We start from the raw sequence: 22,307 nt of genomic DNA, 5'->3' as shown, positions 1-22,307 counted from the left end.
ACAGTAAGTTTTACTAATTGTATACCAACAGCTACCAGAGACTGGTCTGAGCGTGGAAAGGTGGCTGAGGGTAAGGGAGTATAAGGAAGAAAACAGAGTTTAAAGGGAACACTGACCTCTTTTTTTCTAGCTCAGCTGCTACTCTGAGCTTCTGATGAAATCCACTCTGCAGGCTCAGTGTGACTGGGGCAGGATTATAGATAGTTACATTCACTCCCTTTTGCCCCGCTCCCCTATGAGTACTGTTACCTAAGTTCAAGGTGAATTCAAGGTCGCTAGAGAGAACCAGAGGGGAGTGCAAAATGTTGACTACTCCTAACTACAACAGGCCTATTACAGGAACCCAGGCACTTTATTATTTCTGACTCCAAAAATTAGTTACACTTCATTATCATAATTACATAATCCAATGTAACTACCACATACATACATTTATACACATTCACTGACATTTAAGACTTCATGTTAATACAGCTTATATTGTTAATAGTGCAGCTTATGATCCAAGGTGGGTATTCAAAACATGCCTGTAAACATCCTTCTAAATCCATTTTTAGCATTTTATAATCAATCAGTTTAACATTCCATAAGGCCACTTTTTTTATGCTTTATATGTGAGCGTGGTATAATAAATGCTGGCTGAATGAATTTCAGGGCTAAGAGCACTAGGACAGACTTTGATCAAAAAACTTGTAGTGATCACCAGAGCTTTTAAAGTACAGGTTTATAGTACAGAATAATTACAGTAATACTTACACATGGTGCTTACTGTGACAAAGCCTACTTCTTCTCCACACTGTATATTAACTCCCTTACTCCTCACAACCACCCTTTGAGGTAGGTACGTTTATCATCCCCATTCACAGACACGGCGGCTAAGGCACTGAGAGGTCAGCACACGAAGCTAGTGAGGGGTGAAGCCAGGACTCGAATAGGCACTCCAGGCCTGAGTCCATGCTCTTAACCGCTGTGCACTCAAGCCTCTCAAGAGCATAAAAGTGGGCAGGATTAATTGCAACGGCTACTTCATTTTAACTTCAAGAACTGTGAAGTGTAAAAGGAGAAGTGATAAAAAATTCAAATGCCAAGATATATCACAAAAGAAACCCAGTGGCTAGACACGTTTGCCTTAAAGAGGAATACAAGGCTTAGATGTTTGTTTGAACTAAGAGTAGAAATTAATGTTTTTTTTTAAAAGTCTGCCTGAAGTTGGTTAAGTATGTTAAAAATAGGTACAGTTTATGATCTTGGGCATGTTAATGTCATCTAGCCAGTCTCAGCCTGTTTCTTCAGTGTTTTAGGGAAGATGCCAGTCTCATCGACTTATGAGAAGCACATGAGTACATATAACAGGCCTATGACTTGCTCAAAGAACAGCAGCTGTAATTCTAAAACTCCTCTGCACTTCCAGGCAGGGCTTGGCACAATACATTTAAGTACCCGGTGACAAATAATGTCAAAAGTTTTACAAAGCATCCATCTACATTATGCTAAGTGCAAAAATCTACTTTAATATTCAAACACATGAACCCTGACAAAGACAAATCATTGAAAGGAATGGTATAGAAACCTTTGGTTGATCTCAATAACAGGTAGTCAGGAATACATCAGTACTTTTCTGCCTTTTTGTATGTAGCTTTACTACAAATGACAGTAAAATATTCAGAAATAAAGCTAAGCCATGATAAATAGAAAATCAAATACCAAACTAAATTTAAAGAGAAACTGTTGAACTATAAGAAAAATAAGTGCAGTCTAGATTTTGTGCATTTGTGGGGAAAAAACCCTGAGATTATCAATTGTGTATCAGTCCTCTTCTGCAGACACTGAAAACAATGCATCAATATAACTCATACAGTGGATTAATTTACAGTTTAAACTTGATCTAAATATTACCCTTGAATATTTGCTTTATATTGAGAGAACAAATTCTCACAATTCAGGAAACCAATTTAAAGAAGCTAATGTTGACTTAAAATAGTTAAAGCTCCTAACAGCTTTGTTTAAATAGTTTCTATTTTATTGCTTAAGTTCATCTTTTTAACAACCTAAGGGTAATGCAGGTATTTAAAGTCGCAAAGGCCCATTACATTTCTACGAATAAGGACAAGACAAAACGAGTTTACTGAAAATAGACATTTTCCCTTTGCCCTCTGGTTTTACATTTTTAACATACAGAACAGACAGATCACATAACTAGACTGTAAAACACTGACTTCTTTTAAAAAGAATGGTACAATTATATCTTTGAACCTGTGACAATTATAATTCAAACTAAATTTGGCCACTGGGTATTTTGAGTTAGTCTGTGTGACCCTGTGTTCCTCTCTTCGAAGTGTCAGTAATGCATTTGGCCAATAGCTTGAAACATGAATTGTAAATTAACACAATGTATAATCTTGGTAATGTGAAGAGAGTCCCAAATATTTGTTTTTTTTAAAATGTTAACATTAGAAGAAGAAAAAACTACAATCACCATCACCTCTATTTCCTGAAAATTCAGTTGAGGTAACCTCTGCAAGTCACAGCTCCACATCTACACACAGTTCTGACCCTCTTTTTGGCTGGGCTGTGGTCAATAGAATCTGAAGATATATCTCCAGAACCTGAAAGCATAGAAAAATAAATATAGGAGACAGAGTTAAGACAATTCAGAATGAGTTCAAGTTTTCTATCTGTTGTAAATAAATTTGAATATTCAGAGCCAAATTATTAGAATTGCCTTGAAAGGGTGGCGTGGGCTAATAAGAGGTAAAATGTATGTCAATAGCCCCAATTTGTAAGAATGGATCTCTGAAATGATCAAACTTATTCTTAAAATCTAATGTACAAGCATTCATGTCATACATTACTTTAAGAGCCATAAAGCAAGTTCAAGTAATAACAATATGTAAAGGGCATCATACTTAGGAAAACAAAACACTTACACTGTCACAGTAAAGCAAGTAGAATTAAATGTTCTTCTTAAAAGTCAAATTCAAGTAGGAATGTAATAGGTTCACATATGATTTAAATCATATTTTTAATCTTTTGAATATATATCTCTTAGTAAATATTCAGAAATGTAGGCTTAAAAATTTTTAAATACAAGTAACATTGGGAAAAGATGTTCTAATAAATAAGCTTCCATATGGAAGTTCTGAAAAAAGCAGGCAGCAATGTGGAATAGAAGCCAGAGCGTGACTCGGCGCCAGGTCAGGTAGACGTGGATTCTAGCATTAGCTCTATCAGATTAGCTTCGTGCCCCTGAGTAAAAAACATACATTCAGATAGTCTAATTTTTTTTTTCATCCTTAGTATTAGGAGCTCTAAGGGTTTTCCTATTCTGGTTAGATACTTCACTCTGTAACAACTTAACACCTATGAGACTGTACTTAAAAACCATACCTTTCATTTGATAATCAAAAGTGAGCTCTTCTCCAGCATGTATGGTTCTCGTGGAAAATAATGCTATTCGGGGAAGACGGGTATCGAGGTTATCAATGAAAACATTGAACACCTGAAGATTTGGGTCACACTAGAAAGGAACATTAGAACTCACTTAAGTAAAAATGCCATGAACGAGCTCTTCTACATACCATACACAATCTCTAATTTCCCAGAGTATTAGTTTAAGATCTGCTAGCAAGTAAGTTGCTTGTCGTTTGAGGAATTTGAGGCATGCAGAGTTAAAAATACTGTTTTCCCTTACAGAAAATTTCAGACATACAGAAAGCTAGAGAAAATAAGTCCACGTATATCTACGATGCAGATTCAACAATTATTAACGTGTTTGTCAATCTTGTTTCATGTAGTCTTAACTTTTTAACTGTTTTTGGAGAATCTTATATGAAAATCTTAGATAACAGTATCATCTCACCTGTATTTTGTTTTAGTAAGGTGTATTTAAAGAACTAGAGTAACTTTAAAAAAAAAAATCAAATCAGCACTGTAGAACTCAAATTTCATATTGCACGGAGTTCCACTTCCTAAACTTTTATTTGAAATTACTTGGTATTTTAAGAACGCTACACTAAATTCTGGAACACGCAAGAAAGATCCAGTGAATCATACTAACAAGTCAAAATAAGTGTTTAATGGTGCCTGATTAGAATATATCTATTTTGAGAGTATCTCAAATTTATCACTAAGAAAAAATTAAAGTAAATGTTTAAGTAAATCAGAAAACAAAGGAGTCAGAAGATCTCTGACATTTCACTACTAATCATAAACTAGTTTCTTGGTATAAAATCCATCAAAAGATTAACAATCTACTTCCTTATATGGTCAGCTACATAACTTACTCTCTGAGACACATTTTCCTTGTAATCTATAAAATGGAGATAATGTCAGTCTCACAAGCCTAATAATATTATGTTATCCACCTGGCATTTTGTAGGTGCCCGGTAACGCTTAACCTCCTTATTTTTGGAAATGGTTTTTATAAAGCATAAGATTATGGATTTAAGATTCCAACTGCATTCTAAGTTCTTTTCAAACAGGAATTAAGGATACTATTTATAATTTAGAAAAACAGCCCCAGATACACTTCAATACTCTACAAAATCTTAAATTCTATAAAAATGTTAACATGTTTACATTTTAAGAGAATACGGCTATCTAACTTTAGTTGTATATCCTAAAATTTAGCTGTGTTAACTTCTGTAAGAAACCCATAATTCTTGAACTTACCTCAACTCCTCTGCCCATTAATTTCTATAGGAGGAGAATACCTATCTTATAAAGTTGTTGAAAGCTTAAATGAAATAACATATGTAAAGATTCTTGCAAAATGCATGGTATATGGTAGGCACCTCAATGAATTTTCCTAATAGAGCAATAATACCAGGAGTTAACAGAAGAGTCCTTCATACTAAAATACTTTGCAAGTTGAAAGAGTATATAGCTTAAAGATAATTATTCCTCAACTATGGAAGATCTTTTAAAACACTAAGTGAATTAGTCCTGTCTGTACTTTAAAAATATCTTACACTGTGATTCACAAAATGAGACACATTTCCATATCGAGCTGCGTCCACTGTGAATTCATCAGATTCATAGTCCAGATCAAAGAGATAAGTGATTCCTTTGTTGTCATATAACTGCCCCCGTCTTTCAGCTTCTTCACTTGTGATTACCTAAAAAGAAACTATACTGTATTATATAGCTACTGCTGAACTGAAGAAACACTCATCCATTAATCTACTAATTAACATATTAATGCCTTCAAGTGCATAAAAAGAAAGGTGTCATCAAAACATTCACACAAACTACTCCAGAAGAGTCAGATGAAAGAGGTGGGGAAAAAGTGATGGTGCCAAAGAAGTGGGACTGTCTGAATGAGACCTGGGACAACCCAACGATGAACAAGCTAAAACGGGACACTAGTTTCATTCTAGTTTACTGGCATGTTCGGAAAGCTACAACTACGGCTCTCTGTAGGATGTGACGGAATGTAAAGGGCTAAATTTACAAGTATGTATGTTCTAAATGCTCTAAAGGCATATTTATCCTATAACGAATCTGTGTGCAGTTACAAATGGAAATCTATTACAAATACATGAGAGAAGGTATGTTAAATTTGCAGTCACCTGTATGGAAAGTTTAATTTTGTAGAATAGGTGGTTTTCATGAAATTCTGTAGCTCATAACCATCATCTGTACAGTTCTGCTCTGAAGAACACAGCTTTACCACATGCTTAGTTTATGAAACCCGAAATACCTCAAGTGATTCATGGTGTCAACCAAATTCAGCTGCCTCAATCATTAAGCCAAAAAAGAGAACAATTTGATTATAAAGAGTTAGTGTCTTGAATAGTGTTTTGTAATAATCTGCCATTGTCTAAAATGTAAGGATCAAAATGAGGATCCAACTTAATCCCAGAATTTTGGATGAATACCAATAATTAAAGGTGATCCAATTCCAAACAACTTTTAAAATGTCTGATTTGACAACCCCAGCTACGCAGTCACACCCACATTTTTCTAGCCACAGCTCAATCCAGCAGTTAGAGCAAGTGGGGTACACCAGTGCAGCATGGTGAAGTGCACTGATTTGGAGCCCTGGTTCTGAATCCTGGCTCTTCTTTACTAAGTGACCTAAGGCAAGTTGCTTCATTTCTCTGGGCCTCAGTTTCCCCATGTCTAATAATGAAGAGAGTATCACTACCTCATAGAGTTGTTGAGAGAATTAATGAGTTAAAACAAAATGCTTAGAATAGTATGCAGCACAAGGTAAATACTATTTTCTGTACATGTACATATATGTATAAAAATTAATTTGCTTATTACTTGGTAATTTAGAGAATGGTCTTTGTAGCTGAGTTACAGACACAAAGAGTTTGGATTTTCTTACCAGTGGATGCAATAAATGTTTTATGTATATTCTGCAGTACTTGCTGATAAAGCATTCATCTACTCTACAGTATCTTTCATGTTGATATAAAATTGAGTTTTGCCAACTACACTTAATCAATCATACTTGGTCAAACGGATGAAGTAAATTACAATTTAAAAGATTCCAAGTAAGGATATACTTAGATCTGATTTTCTTAGGACTTCTGTGTAAAAACAGTTGTCATATTTTAAGATTTACAAATGCCAATTTCAATGACTATGAATGGGTGCTTGTTGAAAGATGACTGTACTTCATTTGTCATTATAATTTTTTGTTCACATTCAAGTTTATATTTCTAAAGACGCCAGTGAACCCTTCTCAAACCTGAAATTTGCACATACTTGCAAATGATAATAACAAAATATACCAAATTGTTATGTTACTGAGGTAAAAAGACAACTTTTCAAAAGCATAAACATTCATGACCATTACTTGCTAGGAAATAAAAATGAACGTACCTCTCCAACATATTCCATGACAAAAGTCATTCTTTTAATCTTCACAAGGGTTTTTACACCCCAGCCACAGCCATTGCTGGTTCGAAAGATGCAAAGTGAATACTGTGTGCCTTTTTGTACAATCCTATTGGGACAATCGGGTCCACACTGACACCTTGAGTTGCATTCATAAATAGGGGTACCAGGTGGGATTTTAATTTGTTGGTTTTTATTATAAGCCAAAAGAACTCCAGCTTCAGCGGGACAACACTTCTCAAAGAAGCAATCTGTGCATGAACAACCAAAGGTAGCTTCGTTTACTAAGCTGATTCCAGGAGCTGGTCTGTATTCATTAATGTAGTAGAAGTCTAAAGGTGGGCCCTCTAAGTCCACAGTATTTTCAACAAAAATCATTCCTTTGTGATTCTTTCTTCTGTTGAGTTCGTCCTGCCATCTCTGCAGAGCTATCCTTTGTTTAGCCTTCCTTACAATATACTCAGCAATGGCAGGTTGCAAAGAACTGTGATTTTCTTTTAGAGTTACTGCTTTGCCTTTCTGTACCTGAGATAAATAATTATGCTTGTCATTAAAGAATTGCTGAAGTAGTAATGGGCACTTGAGATTTTGCAAAGGTTCCCAAGTATTTGTAGAATCTGGCCATCCTTTCCATTTTACAAGATAATATTCCATATCCTTAAAATATAAAAAGAAAATGCAAATCAGATTATGACAGATTCAAATACCAAAAGTAACTTAGTATCTTATAGAGTACGGTATTATCATTTTTCTTATTAAAATCCAGAATACATAGTCACAGGTTATTAGCAGATGAAGTACAAATCAAAAATAAAACTATTTTTCTTTATATTACTTAAAATAGGTATAGAATTTAGATGTGGATACTATTTGACCATAGGCAAGAGAGTCACCCCGGAGAAAGATAAAAGTACTGAAATTCATGAATATTTTACCAAACGGTGATCAAGTTAAACAAAAGAGTATTTATCTTGATCATGGATATAAGCAGTCCCAAAACTAATAATGTATGATGTAGGTCAATGCTTACTTGGCCAGCATGGACGTAGGCATCCTCTAAGGTCCATAATTTAATATTTTACATTGGATAGAAAGGAAGTTCCTTTTCTCATTGACCTGGGCACACATCCCCTAGATTTTCTAAAATTATGCTGTCCAACACAGTCACTCCTCGCTGCATGTAGCTACTGAGCACCTGAAATGTGGCTAGTCTGAACTGAGATGTGCTCTAAGTGTAGCACACACTGAATTTCAAAGAATCAGCACAAAAACATAATGTAAAATATTTCTTAATTTTTTAAAAATATTACGTGTTGAAGTATTTTGGATTTATTGGGTTAGGTTAAATGTATTATTGAAAGCAATTTTACCTGTTTCTTTTCATTTTGTTTAACATGGTTATGAGAAAATTTAAAATTATAGTCATCCTTTGGTATCTACCAGATGATTGGTTCCAGGACCCCTCTCAGATATTAAGATCCACAAATGCTCAAGTCCCATATATAAAATGGCACAGTATTTGCATATAACCTACTCACATAGTTTAAACCACCTCTGGATTACTTACAATACCTAATATAATGTGAATGCTATATAAATAATTGCCAGTGCATGGCAAATTCAAATTTTGCTTTGTAACTTTCTGGAATTATTTTTTCTTTTTTCAAACATTTGCTATCTAGGGTTAGTTGAATCCTGGGGTGCAGGACCTATGGATACAAAAGGCCGACTGTATACATATGTAGCTTTTATTACACTTCTACTGGACAGCACAGTTCCAGAAAGCTCTTATCTTGGACTCACCCGTGGCTGGATTATGTGGCAGGCCCTCAAGGCACCAAAGATCAGATATTTTGATTTAGCCCTCAGACTGCTGTTGGCTACCATGGTACCTGAAATCCTGCCTTCTCACCCCAGTAAATGGCTATGTTTTCTTTCCTTAAAGCTAGGCAATGTTAAGTTTCTCTTTAAAAGGGCAGCTTAGTGTGTATTTAAAAAAAAAAAAAAAAAAAAAAAAAAACTCTCCAGTAAAGTCTCTCAATTTTGCCTTTGTTCTCTGGAATAACAAACATATATCCACAAGCACTAGGGTGAAATGCCCTCTGAAATATGAAAGTGATTAAACTGCACTCTACAGGTTTCAGTTATCATTTTAATTCATAGATATTGATTAAAAACTTAACTGGGATACATTTACTTTCCCCTGAAATTTTTAATAAAGGTTTTAGTATAAAGTAAGGATGTATTACTAAAAATAATTTATTCATGCCAAATGACCTTGAAGGTCTAGGAAAGGTGGCACTAGACGCATGGCTGAGGCACAAATTGGATGATGAGGACTGTGGCAGCTTTGTAGGAGCCAGTCACCTGGCCCGTGAGTGAGCTTTTCTTTTCCCCACTGTCATCTCAGTGTTTTATTATATTCTACTCAGGAAGCAGTAATGCTTGTTAATTAAAAGAACTTTGCTTCTTTGTGAAAATGGTCAAATATGTTTTCTGTTAAACAAAAATGTGGTTAAATTATGATGTTAGCATATGCCAAAAACTGTATTTCCATGGAAATATATACAATGATTCCAGAAAAAAGAAAAGAGCCTTGATACATACTGAAGCGTTAGTCACTGTGCTTCACTAAAATGTAACATGGCTCTCCCTCTCCTGTCAGGAGGGGTTACTATACTTCAGTGGCATAGTAGTTTTAGTTTTGCTGAATGATAAATAGCAGATACCTGCTCAGTACAAATGAGATTCAGGTGGCAGGACCTAAAATTACCTATTCCCCTTAATTATTAAAGTTTGAAAAATTTCTGATTTCAAAACAAAGTAATGCAACCCTGGTCCTCTTTTTTTTCTGCTACAGTTTTTCCTACCATAGCCGTGTGTTATACCAGCGAACAGTGAAAGAAACAGAGTGGGTTCAAGTCAGATGATTAAGCTAAATTATCATTCAGCAAAACTAAAACTACTATGCCACTGAAGTTTGCTTCCAAAATAACCTATTGTTTAATGATAAGCCATTTGCATTTTTAGTTACTTACTTAATCAGCTTTGTATGTTAATTACATTGTGCCTATTTAATCTATGGATGGTAACGATCCTTCTTAAATTTAGTGCTATGTAAATATCACTAACGTATTATTTCTACTCTGTAGACTCCTGTCTTTTAGAAGCACTGTTTTACCTTCAAAATCCAAAAAAGAGATTTCCATTTTGAAAAATAAGATAATTTTATACAGAAAAATCAGTTTGACTTACACATTCAATTACTTCAGTACCCTAAAATTCTAAATAAAAGCCCAAAATTTCTTAAGTCGCATATTATATCAGTATTTTATTCAGATATGCAATCAACTCTTGATTACCTATAGAAATGGAGTTCAGTCATAAAAATGATCCATTAATCACTCTTGTGTAATTTGGAATGCATCATATGAATTTTTTCTTAATGACATTTTCCCCCACTATATTTGGCTAAGGTTAAATTCATTTAAATATTTTAGTATCCATAATGAGCACAGGGAAGTTCAGTCACCGGGGGTGTGATGAAATGTAAGGTCATGTTAGCCTTCAGGAGTGAAATCTCCTTGGGAAAGGAAAGCAACACTGTAAAATAAGCAGCAACGCAAGGCGGTGCCATCTGAAACGCCAAACAAACAAGACAACGGACACCACGAGGCTATAAAGAAGGAAACCAATACAGGTCGATCAGAAAAAGGGCACAGAGAGAGTAAAATAAACTACACTGTGAAAGACTGACAGGATGTGATTTGTTGGGCAGGAATAGGGCAGGCAGGATGAAAAACAAGCAGACACCTGGAGCTAAGATTTGCGTGAAGTATCCAGAAGCAGTGAAGAGATGGATTTAGCTGGCTTTAAAGTTCAGAATATTGAAGTGAGAGATAAAACTTATGGCAAGGCAAGAGCAAATTTTGGACAGCCTTGAACACCTGACTGAGGCATTTGAGCTTTGTTGTAGGCCAATTGTTTTTACAATTCTTAGAAACCACGGTGTTTCTGTGGGGAGCTTCATTCAATGCAAATACATTTAATTCCATCTTGTCTACTGGGAACATTTTACCAATCTTCTAATTGCCAAGCCGACTCTGTCCTCATCTGACCATCGTTTAGGCTTTGATATCATGATTCTCCTCACTTTTGTTTCTTCTCTGCCTTCTTTGCTGAGACCCTCACCCATCACTTAAACAATGCAGACACTTAGGGCTCTGTCCTTAGCACTAACAAGCATGGATCTCTTGAGAATCTGAAGCTGTCCCCTTTCCTAACAAAAGTCACATATATAATACAATGAGTAATTTCAGCATATTTGGATTCCAGGTTAAGAAGTCTTGCTCTAAATGTTCTCTCTGGGCAACCTCATCACTCCAATGGTTTTTAACTATGTGCTGATATTTCCAAAATTTTAGCTGCAACCCCACAGTCACTAGTCTGCTGAGGGTCCAACAGGTTCTTAATCTGTAAACACGGACCTCACCGCTGTCGTTCCTAACGGATTCTCTCTGTATTCCCCAACGGTGGCAAGCTTACTCCTGTCTACTCACTCACACAAGTCGCAAAGCAGGAGGTCAATCTCAACTGTTTCTTCTCCCCCACCCAACCCATCAAGTCTCTTTAGATACTTCTTGTCCATCTCTATTACCATAATTCTAGTTACCACAAACCTTCAATCTTGCCTGGATTATTACATTGATCTCCTACTGGCTTCCCTGACTCCAGAGGGACTGACAACAATCCAACCTGCCTTTCTCTAATAAGGTGTGGTTTTCTTATAAAAACAAAAAAACCCCACAGTACCAGTCATTCTGTTATTTTCTCACTTAAAAAAATTTTAACAGCTCCCCCACTGCCTGAAGAATTAAACTCAAATGTCCCATTACAACAAAGATGACTCTTGACTGGGTCCCTGATGCCTCCTGGCTCAATGTTCCAACACATCCCCATTCTCACACCACCCTCTAGCCACACTGAACTGCTATTAGTACTTGAACATGCCAGGCCTTTTCATACCTTCCTGTTGCTTTGTTCATAGGCATTTCTAATTAGAATGGCCTCTTCCATTTGTCTACTGAACACTGATTTCAGTCTCATCTTTTATGTGTAGAAAAACCTACTCATCTTTAAAACTCAGCTCAAATGTTATCTCTTCTGTGAAGTCTTTCCTGCCTCTCTTGTCCAAGAAGGACTGATCATTGCCATCCCGTATTCCCATTTCTAGTCTAAACTATAAGCCATTTGCAGGGAGGGAAGGAATCTTATTTTCCGTAGCCCCAGAGCCAAGCACAATTCCCTACTATATATTTTGGGCTTTGACTAAGTGTTTCTGAATGTATAACAAAAAGTATGACTGCCAACATGGATGCAAAATATAAAAACCACAACAGTAATGTATGAATCCTTAAAAGGCATACAAGCTGTTCAACCTAACCTGGACATAGCAGTTCATGGTTTTTCAATATTTGTTCTGCCATCTGCTGTCTGTAGCCAGTAAGTAGCAGCATGTACAAACAAAACAAAACCAAAAAAAGGACAAAAGAGAACTACAACAAAAATGTCTATCTTCCTGCTAATTTTCCCCTGCAAGTTTTGAAATAATCTTCATACTCAATCTCAGTGTAATATAGCCTGAATCTGATTATGAAAATCCCAGTGTTCCACGGGAGCGCAGTTTGAGAACTTCTATGGTCAATGGAGTCAGTGGATTTTTCATACCAGTAATGACAGAGAGAAGGAATCGTGAGGCCTGAGTTTGAGGCCCAACACCAACACAAAAGAAGAACAAGACCCTGGAAAAGTCCTTCTTGGATCTCTGCATTCCTGATCTCTAAAATTTGGGTTTTAATCTAATGATTTCTGTTATCCCAGTTCTTAACAAACCACTGTAAGTGCAGCCCGCCCTTTAGGAATGTCCCTCTGCTGTTAGGTGTGGCTATTTTGTTCGTATGTGCCATGCAGTACACTGGTAGTTCTGGAGACACAGAATTACCCGGATACATCAAGAAGTCAAAGCTTTGGGTAATATTTCTTTAATATCTGCTTCCTAAGGGAGAAGCCAATGTGCATGGGGGGGGTTCCTTCACTGATGAGCTGAGCATGTAATAAAGAACAGTCACAGTTTTGTCAGAAAGTTTTCTGTGTGAAGGGGTGACATGGCAAGAACATGGCACAGAAAAATCACACAGCACCGAGACTACTAAGTTCCACTGGACCCCAGCATGTGCTCACAGCTCATAATGGTAACAGCCCTGCTGTCCCCCAGCTAGCATTCTTTCCAATTCCCAGGTTGGCTACTTCAGACCTCCTCCACTTTCCTCAGCGTCCCTACCCCATCACCTCCCCCATTATTTTCAGTAGCACACAACCTTTGTTCCTAATGCAGAACAACAAAAAGCACCAGGCATACATTCCCTGAATTTCCACCCTCCACAGACATGGAGCTAGAGAAGAAGGTAACCGCAGACACAACAGAAGACGTGCACTTTCTCCATCAATTACCCCCATCCTGTCTCTTCAGTTTCTCACTCTCTACAGATTCTCGCTAGCATTTGAATCTCCCTGATTTTTTAAAATTAATAATTTTTAAATTAATAAACAAAATTAAACTAAACCTCCTTTGAGATATAAATGCCTGAATAAGTAAGGAATCTCTAAAAGATGTGATAAATTACTAAAAGTTGAGAGACTGGAGAGTAGGGTTACAGGGTGGGAGATTTCAGCTTAAGACCCTTTATAACATTCACTTTTTAAAATCATGTGCATATGTTATCTACTTGGGGTTTTTTAAATAAAAAAATTTAAAATTACAAACACCCTTACACTCTACATAGCCCTTTCTTCAAAGCTAAGATTCTTGAAAGAGTTGTCTATACGACATGACTCTACTTTCTCACCTCTGACTTGTTCTTTAATTCATCCTATTTTGATTTCTTCTGTCCACAACACAGAAGCACTCTAAGGGCATCAACAGCCCATTCACTGCTCAATCCAGAGCATGCTTTCCACATCTTCTTTGACCCACTGGTCACGTGGACATGTTACAAGAGATGAAGCTGGAAAGGGGGCTGGTGGCCAGATGATTAAGAACCTCAGTCCAAAGGGTCTCAGCTTAGACTGGTAAACACCAGGGAGCCACTGAAAGGTCTAAAGCAAGGCTCTAATGCAATCCAAGCTATGTCTTAGGAATGTAATAGCTTTGAAGACTATGGTAATGAGACAGTGTCTTACGAGCTGAATGGAGGAAAACACATAAGAAAAGGGCAGGGTCATAAGATCGTCAACCTGCCCTGACTATGAGAGACAGTGAGAGGAGGGGGAGGTATGCTGAAGTAATACTGGCTTACAGATTCAATCATCTGTGTTAGGCAGGAGAAGTGGGGAAGCTAAGTGGGGGTGGAGGACATACGTGTTCAAAGTAAGGCTGCTTATTCCAAAGCAAGAAACCAAAAACAGAAGGATGAAGGAGAAACTTAAGAGCAAAAGCTATCCAAAACTGATCTGAAACACTCAGAATTCTGTGCAAGAAAGGAAACTGGCAGCTCCTTCAATGTAATCACTCCTTAGTAACTAACTCTGTGAAAGTGTAACAGCAATAAACAGGAGAAGACAAATACAGAGACCATATAATCGGATGACCTATTAGATTTAGAGGGCAGGAAGGATTAAACGTGTGAAATTGTGAGATTAAGTAACTGGGAGTATTATGATTCTGTCCACCTACATAGAGAACACTAGATCAGGATGCAGATTTGAGGGAGGAAAATGGGTCCAGTTGTGAACATGGTGAATTTGGGTACCTGTAGGGTATCCAGGATGAAATAAAGCTCAGAAAGAAGTCAATGCCTCACAAATATTTGAGGGTCAAAAGCCAAACAGATTCAAGTAGAAAGTATTGGGAAAGAGGTTATCTACAGAGCAGCTCCAAGGTGAGAAGGGGGTCAAGGACAGAGCCTTGGCCATTATGTATCAACATTTCAGAGGAAGGACAGGTAAAAGCCAGCCAGTAAAGGAGACTGGGAACGAACAGTAAGAAAAGTTGATGGCAAAAAGGAGTGGAGACACAGGTGAGCAACAGCGATGACAGTAAGCACTTCTATGGTGTGACCACCACCAGTCCGGCTCTGCTGAGTAACCCTCCTCATCTCACAGGTGGAGAAACCGAAGGAAAGGGAACCTACGTAATGTTCTGAAGGTCGCACAACTAGTAAACGGCGGAGCCAGAATCTGAACCTAGGACAAGAGTTTCAAAGGAGAAGGGCAGCCAACAGGGCTAGCTATCACAAAGAAGTAGAATGAGATTTTGAGGTCCTCAAATTTGGCAATTAGAGGATCACTGATAGAGGCATAAATCAGAAGAGAGTGGGTGAAAAACTTAGTAAGTGAAAAGGCAACCCACAGGGGAAGTTTTGTTTTCAAATTGTGTATCTGAGAAGGGACTATCTAGAATATATAAAGAACTAATACAACTCAATAATAAAAAGACAACCCAATTTTAAAAAAAAAAAAATAGGCAAAGGATCTGAATAGACAGTTCTCCAAAGAAGATACACCTATGGCTAATGAGCACTTGAGAAGATGCAGTTTTTAAAAAGTTAATGGGAAATGAAGTAGAAGGAAAAGACAGGAAATACTTGAGTGAGGAGGCAAGATCAAAGAAAGACGTCTCAAGGTTAGGGAAGGTCTGTACAGGTTTATCAACTGAGATAAATCAGTGAAAAAAGAGTGCTTGACACAAAAAAAAAAAGACATCCCAGATTAAGCAACATGCTAAAGGGGATTAGTAGGAAGAAAAAAGGAAGCTGGTGACACCTCTGAAAGTAAGAATGAACGAAGACACAGATAACTGGTGTGGAGGTAAGCTGAGCGTTCACACTTGAAGGATCCTATTGTTCACCGAGGTAGAGGCCTGCAGCTGAACACGAGAGGGTGGTGGACAGGGTAAGAAGTCCAGAAAAGTAATAAAAGTTGAGAAAACTGTTGGCAAGAATGGAAAGGAAAACGCAAAAGATAAAAAGCTGGTCAAGGAGAACTGAGCAGTGTGAGAACAGAAGTAATATGGAATGGAGCCAATAAGCATGATTCTATGATACCTGCAGCTGGATTGGTTAGGCCAGAGTTTATAACCTGAAATGGCAGGTGACTGGGCTGTTTGGGGCTTGAAAGTTGCTGAGAGCGTAGTCAAATGCTTCACTGTAAAATCCCACCGAGTGTGGAAGGCAATGATACCAAAAGTAGACGGATATTTCATAGGAAAAACTGGATTTAATGACTGAATCAACATGGAAGATGAAGGAGAAAGGAAACAAATTACACAGGATTCCTGATGCATTTATCTGGAAGAACTGACAGGTTAATGACCAGAACAGAGTTCTTGTAGAAGCAGCAGGCTACAGGGAGATGAATTACTCAAAAATATAGTTCAAGGTTTAGATTGAAAAAAGCTTCTTAGAAGAACAACCCTGTCATTTGGAAGAGGAACAGATATAAACTGAAGCCCAGGGAAGTTAAATGACTTTGCTGAAGTCACAAGGTACTAAACAAAGGCTAGAAATGACCAACCCCAGGCCTTCCTATCATACAATGGAACCTCACTACTGCCTGGAGCTTGACAGGATGGCAGAAAATACAAACGGTGATGCTTCTTGAGATTCAGTAACATTAAAGTTGGCTTGAATTTCTAGGTTCACTTCAGGTGATAGTGGGGAAATATGATTCAGGAACAAAATAAATGACAGGAGAAGCCAATCTGATTTAAAACATTTGCTCTGGTAATCCACATGGAGATAATCAAGAGTTGGATGTAGAATGATATGAGCACCTTGAAATTTTTTAATGCAAGAATATTTTATGCTTTGAACTCCTCTCAATGTTATTTGGCAAAACAGATGATAGGACATGTAAGTTTATCATGGCTAAGAATTTTAACCATTAAGAAGAGCTTTGCTTACTTTTAAGGTGCTTTTTATGTTACCGAAATATGAAATTCTGAACTGAAGTCTGATTAGGTCTCTTTTAAGGGTCTAGGTATTTGCCTTACCTTTACTACCTTGTAGTCACACAAGTATTCCACCTCATAATTGTTTAGATTCCTTTTGGTGATTCCAATCGATTTACATGTGAGCTTTTCTTTTCTAGATAATTCCTGAAGAGTATCAAGTGAAACTAGGCAAGGCACACACCAAGCTACAATAAGAAAATAGAATTCTTTACTAATGAAATACCTACTCAGTTAAAACAAAACAAAAGCAAAAAAATTAACAAAAAGGGGGAAAAACTTAAGACTTCTATATCCCCATCCTTCAACTGGCAATTTTGTAAGACTAAAAATTCACATGATAAGAAACCATTTACATGTCTTTAAGAAAAAGTTAACCATTAAAGAACTGTTTTGGTGCATTGATCTTCTTGGATTTTCTCATGGGCCTCTACCCTACTATGTTTAACTGATGTCAATTTTTACTAGGCCACCTGAACAAAATGTATCCTGTCTGTAAGCTTTCATAAGATTACACATAGATGCAAAGGTCAAAATAGTATTTCTGACTTTTCCATTGGATTCTACATAGAATTGCTGTTTTAATAAAACAGATCTTAAGGAAATATTCATTATTGTAAGAAATACATCTTATATATATTTTAAAATAATTTTGTGGTTTTGTTAAAAAGGAACTTTCCCCTTTGATCCTAACTGAACAGTAAGAACTGAAATCTAACTGAGATGTAATCCTCTAGTTACACACTCATACAGCATATGGCCTACTCTTCCCACTTCAGAAACCTGCATGAAATTTTAACTCCAACTTTGCCCATGCTGCAATGTATTATTATTAAGGTAATTAAACCCAAAAGTTATAATAAAATAGAGAACACATTGATTTTTGTAATAGTCATTTCCTGTTTTGTTTTTAAAGCCAAGAATGACAATATACAGAGTGTTCAATTTACATAATCCATAAACCATGCTGGATGAAAATCAGACACACTCATCATCAACCTCACAACCTCCGTAACTGTGCTGCAAGATTTTACACTCAAATATCTGTACACAGTGTGCCACCATACTGCATTTACAATGTTAACACAAACTGATGTTTAGAAATCTGCAATAAACTTGGCTTTACGGCTAGTGCTATGATAAGCACCAGAAAAGATCAAGGGTCCTCTGCCCCAGCCACCTAGCTACATGATTTCAGTGAGGTTTCCATCTTTCTGGGCTTCAGATTCACTGAAAAAAAAGTGAGGGTTGGAGTAAACTGGGAGTACCAAACAAAAATCTATCAGTAAACGCAAGCCTGACTTGGTAGTGGTGATAAACCTTTTGTTTTGAGGTAATTTCCAGCGAAGAGAGAACAAAGCCATTCTTACGATAGCCTTTCCTCACCCTCCCCAACTCACACCCGGACTTCGATGTCAGACACCCCGCAGCACGATTTCCATCAACCCCCCTACCTACAGAGGACACATAATTCTAGATTAAGAAAGTGAAAGATATTTTCCCCCAAAAAAATTGGGGGGAGAGGTTGCTTGGAGTGGTGATTTGGGGGCAGGGGAGTGGTGAGTAGAAACAACCCCTTAAATCCCTTCCATTTAAAAAACATATATAAAATAGATAAACAAGTTTATACTGTATAGCACAGGGAAATACATTCAATACCTTGTGGTAGCTTACAGTAAAAAAACAATACGAAAATGAATATATGTATATTCATGTATGACTGAAGAACTGTGCTGTACACCAGAAATTGACACAACAGTGTAAACTGACTATACCTCAATAAAAAAATTAAAAAAAAAAAAAAAACTTCAGGATGTTTTGTGTAAATTTAACCTCATTATTCTGACTACATGCAAAAGAGGGGCCTCTTGACTACCTACTGGCGGGGGGGGGGGGGGGGGATTTGTCCGCTGTTCCCACCCTTTTCACCTAGTCTAAGTACCATCGCGAGGATTCAAGACAACTCTGGACAGAAACGCTATCTTTTGAGAGTAAGAAAAATTGGGAAATGCAAACCCCTGGTAACAATTACGATTGTCGCCAGGAAAGTAGAAGAATTCATTTGTAAGATTAAACATTTCACGACCACCACAAAAACTTTACACTAGTTCACCCTAACCGATAGTGGAAGAAAAGTTGGGGGGAAATATATCCATCATCTATGCAGAGAGGCGCAGTGCTGGAAAACACCTTTAAATTCTGGAATACATTGAAAGTTCTAGTTTTTCAGGGCACGCACAAACACACGTTCAGCACCGAGTTCTTTGGCGTCCACATAAAAACCACGCAAGTTCCTGGTGGGTATAAAAAGCCCCGTAAACCAGGGCTGCAGCCTCCAATACCTATTACTGGGGTTTCGCCAACAGGGAACTGAACCTCCTAGTGCGTCCGAACTGGGGGGTATCCTCGTGTGTTTCCCTCCTCCGTTCCCACCTCTGCCCCGATTTCTGTGCGGCCACGCTCACACCACCGGGCGCCTCCCGCTCCCCAGGGAAAAGGCGAGCCCGATCGCAGCCCGTCCCGCTCAAACGACCACAAAGGCGTCCAGCCCACCGCGTGCCCACGGACCTCGAGCCGCGCAGGAATCCGCCCGAGCCGCGCAGGGAGCCTCCCGGGCCGCCCGAATACCTTCACACAGCTGCCGGGCGGGGAGGGGCCGCGGGCGCGACCTGCAGCCGGGGCCGGGCCGCCGAGTCCGCGGGATAGCAGCGGGGCGGGAGGGAGGCGGCCCCGGGGCCGGGCGCGCAGGCCGGACCTCGCAGGGGCCGGGCGCAGGAGGAGACTGCGGGCAGCGGGCGGGCCGAGTTGCGAGAAGGGTCAGGGGCCGGGGCCGGGGCCAGGGCCAGGGAGGAGCCGGCGGCGCGCGTCGGGGGGCCGCGGTGTCAGCCGCGCGGGAGGCGGCGTCTCGCCGCGTCGCGCTCCGGTCGGCCCGCGCGTCCCGGCCCCGCTTCCTGGGCCCCGGAAATTTGCCTGGAGGACGGGGGACAGCGTGGGGCGCCGTTCTCCAGCCCTCGCCTCCTCGCGCCTCGGCCCCCGCCGCCGCCATCTTGAGGAGCTTTCAAACTGGCGCGGTCCGACGGGATAGCTCAGCTGGCCCGACGCCCCGCCCCTGGCCGGCCCGCGGAAGTCGGGAGTCGGGGGCCGGCGGGCGGGCTGGAACCCGCGAGGCGTCCTGACGTCAGCGGAGGCTGACGCCGGCGGAGGCGGGGCGGGAGCGCGCCCGCGCCCCACGTCGACTCCCGGCGTGGCGGGGCGCGCGCCGGAGTCTCCGGACAGCGGGTTAGGTGAGCGGCCACCTGGCCTGGCCGGGGCAGGGGCGGGGTGCTAATTCAGCACACGTGTATCAGGCCTGCCTCCACTCGTTGGTTCTTTTACCTGGACGTCACGGGTATCTTGTGCAAAATTCCAAACAAAGCGGAGCTTTATGGTGCAGAGTATCTTCCTCTCCCTTAGACAGATAAAACCTCTGAGAAGTGGTTTCTTTTTGGACTTGTTTTTACATAGTTTCTGTAATGAGCATCTTATCACCTTGCTAATAAGGAGTAAAAGGTCCTATCCAACCTTATTACATACAAGGCCCTGTGTGATACGGTGATTTCTGCCCACTTCTCAAATACATAAAACACTGCAAAGATAACTAGGAAGTGAATGAAAAAATTATCAAGATGTTTACCAAAAATATCCTGACAGTTGTTACTCTGGGTGGCAGAATATAGGATGTTTTATATTTTCTTCTTACTTTTAATTTTTTAATGAACATGTTATTTTATAATCAGGAAAATGTTAAAGGTATTTTCACCTTGAAAAATAAATAAACTAGAAAATTTAATTGGCAAATCTTCCACAAATTTTGAGGAAAAAAATACTTCTCACTTGTGGATACAAGAAAATTTGGGAGTACAGCTGAGCTGCAAGTGACGCAGGTTGGAACTGCGCAGGCCCCCTAATAGGTGGCTCTTTTTGAATGAACAGGTACTGCAGAACTACAAGATCTGTGGGTCGGTGAATCTACGGATATGGATCTGCAGGATGGTTATTTGAGGATTTTCAACTGCACAGAGCAGGCGCCCCAACCCCTGAGCTGCTTCCGGGATCAACTTCGTATTTCATTGAGCAACAGCAGTTTTGACGACAATTTCAAATTTGGTATGTTTGAGGGGGAAAAAATCACGCAAAGCTGACCAACAAAGAAGCAGTGGTATTCCTTTACTCCGCTTCCAAACCATAAAATATGTAAAAGATGTACTTACTGGCCATTGCCCTGTAGGATACAAAGATGACATTGTTGCGTTTTTCCCTCTGTAATTCATTTATTCAACAGACATTTACTGAATACCTATGTTCAGGTACTATTCTGGGGGTTGGGACATAATGGTGTCTAAAACTAAGGGTCTCTGCTCTCACAATGCTTAATAATCCGGGGGAGAAAGCAACCAAATAAATTATTGCATCGATATGGAAGGAAAGAAAACTCTTTAATAAACCCTTATGATATTTTATTCTACAAGTTTCTATAATATATTTCAGGGGTTGATAAGCTCTTTCTGTAAAGGGCCAGACTGTAAATATTTAAGCTTTGTGAGTCACACCATCTCTGTTGCAACTACTCAACTCTGCCATTATAGTGGGAAAACCACCACAGATAATACCCAGGTGATTGAGTATTGCTATGTTCTAATAAAATTTCTTTACAAAAATAGGTATGGAGTAGAACGCACACATTGCCCAGTTTGCCAACCCCTGATCTAGTTTAAAGAGCTAACAATAACTGCAAAATAAAAATCCTAAAGCACTTTTCCAAAGCATAACTGAAAGCACTTAGATGTGTCAGTTCAACTAGATCAGCTGATATTTTCCTTTTTTCTGAAAACACTTGATGACATATATAATTATTTTATTTCAAAGCTTTTATAATTTTGGGAAAGATCATAAGAAATAACTTAAGTACTCAGCCTTAATCAAAAGGGTATGCCTTTGAGGCTGCCTCCTTGTGGACTTAAGACTCCTATCAATCCTCCTCATGTTTCTGTCAATAATTTGATGCAGAATAATAATTTAAAAATTTAACTTTGGTTTCTGCATCTTTAGAAATAGAAGATTACTGCCATCTAGCTCCATAAAAAGCAGCTACAGTATTAAAGCACATCCCAAAGTTTGAACAGGTGAAAAATAGCAAACTGCTGTTTTTTAATTTTACCACTGAATAAAGATACTTCCTCTTCTCAAGTCTGCTGGGAACCAAGGAGAGAAGTGGATGGAAAATCTTCTCTTGGTAATAAAAATCTAAACCCTGATGTGCACGATGCACCTTCAGGCTCTCCCCTCAATGCACGCAAATGAGTTGCTTGTTTTACTTAGAGAACAAGCTTTTTCATCAATAACTCACTCAGTATTCTCTGGTGAACAAGAAAGGCTAGCCCTCTCTTCAAAATAAAAAGATCTTTCAATTTCA

The 22,307-nt window shown here is 38.8% G+C and overlaps 2 protein-coding genes across 10 annotated transcripts in view; one reads left to right on the top strand and one right to left on the bottom strand.

The window, feature by feature from the left end:
• DCLRE1C (DNA cross-link repair 1C) overlaps window positions 1-22,307 on the top strand; it is a 77,933-nt gene that overhangs the window by 51,252 nt on the left and 4,374 nt on the right. For 3 of the 6 annotated variants that reach the window (XR_004317487.1, XR_004317488.1, XM_032473879.1), the window contains exon 14: window positions 20,828-21,001. Coding sequence is in view for 4 of the 6 variants with exons in the window: in XM_032473879.1 (XP_032329770.1) it covers window positions 20,828-21,001 (174 nt within the window). In the remaining 2 variants the exon portion in view is untranslated. Of the gene's footprint in view, window positions 1-3,693; window positions 4,978-5,210; window positions 6,839-9,133; window positions 9,224-16,995; window positions 17,101-20,827; window positions 21,002-22,307 lie in introns of those variants that run through there. The other 3 variants (XM_032473881.1, XM_032473878.1, XM_032473882.1) reach the window with 3 other exon arrangements.
• SUV39H2 (suppressor of variegation 3-9 homolog 2) lies at window positions 334-20,122 on the bottom strand. Of its 4 annotated transcripts, none has more exons than XM_032473884.1 (6): window positions 19,424-20,122; window positions 16,898-17,043; window positions 6,835-7,506; window positions 4,971-5,117; window positions 3,388-3,517; window positions 334-2,606 (listed from the first exon to the last, which is right to left on the bottom strand). In XM_032473884.1, exons 1-6 carry the CDS (start codon window positions 19,899-19,901, stop codon window positions 2,500-2,502), a joined length of 1,680 nt encoding a protein of 559 aa, XP_032329775.1. In that variant the 5' UTR covers window positions 19,902-20,122; the 3' UTR covers window positions 334-2,499. The 4 variants fall into 4 exon arrangements, with proteins under 4 accessions (XP_032329775.1, XP_032329776.1, XP_032329778.1 ...); XM_032473885.1 differs by having other exon boundaries at window positions 19,484-20,122; XM_032473887.1 differs by lacking the exon at window positions 16,898-17,043 and having other exon boundaries at window positions 19,484-19,590.

This window comes from Camelus ferus, chromosome 35 (assembly GCF_009834535.1).
Source record: "Camelus ferus isolate YT-003-E chromosome 35, BCGSAC_Cfer_1.0, whole genome shotgun sequence".
Classification (NCBI taxonomy): Eukaryota; Metazoa; Chordata; class Mammalia; order Artiodactyla; family Camelidae; genus Camelus; species Camelus ferus.
Note: the sequence above shows the minus strand (reverse complement) of the source record. Positions and strands in the feature narration are given on the sequence as shown.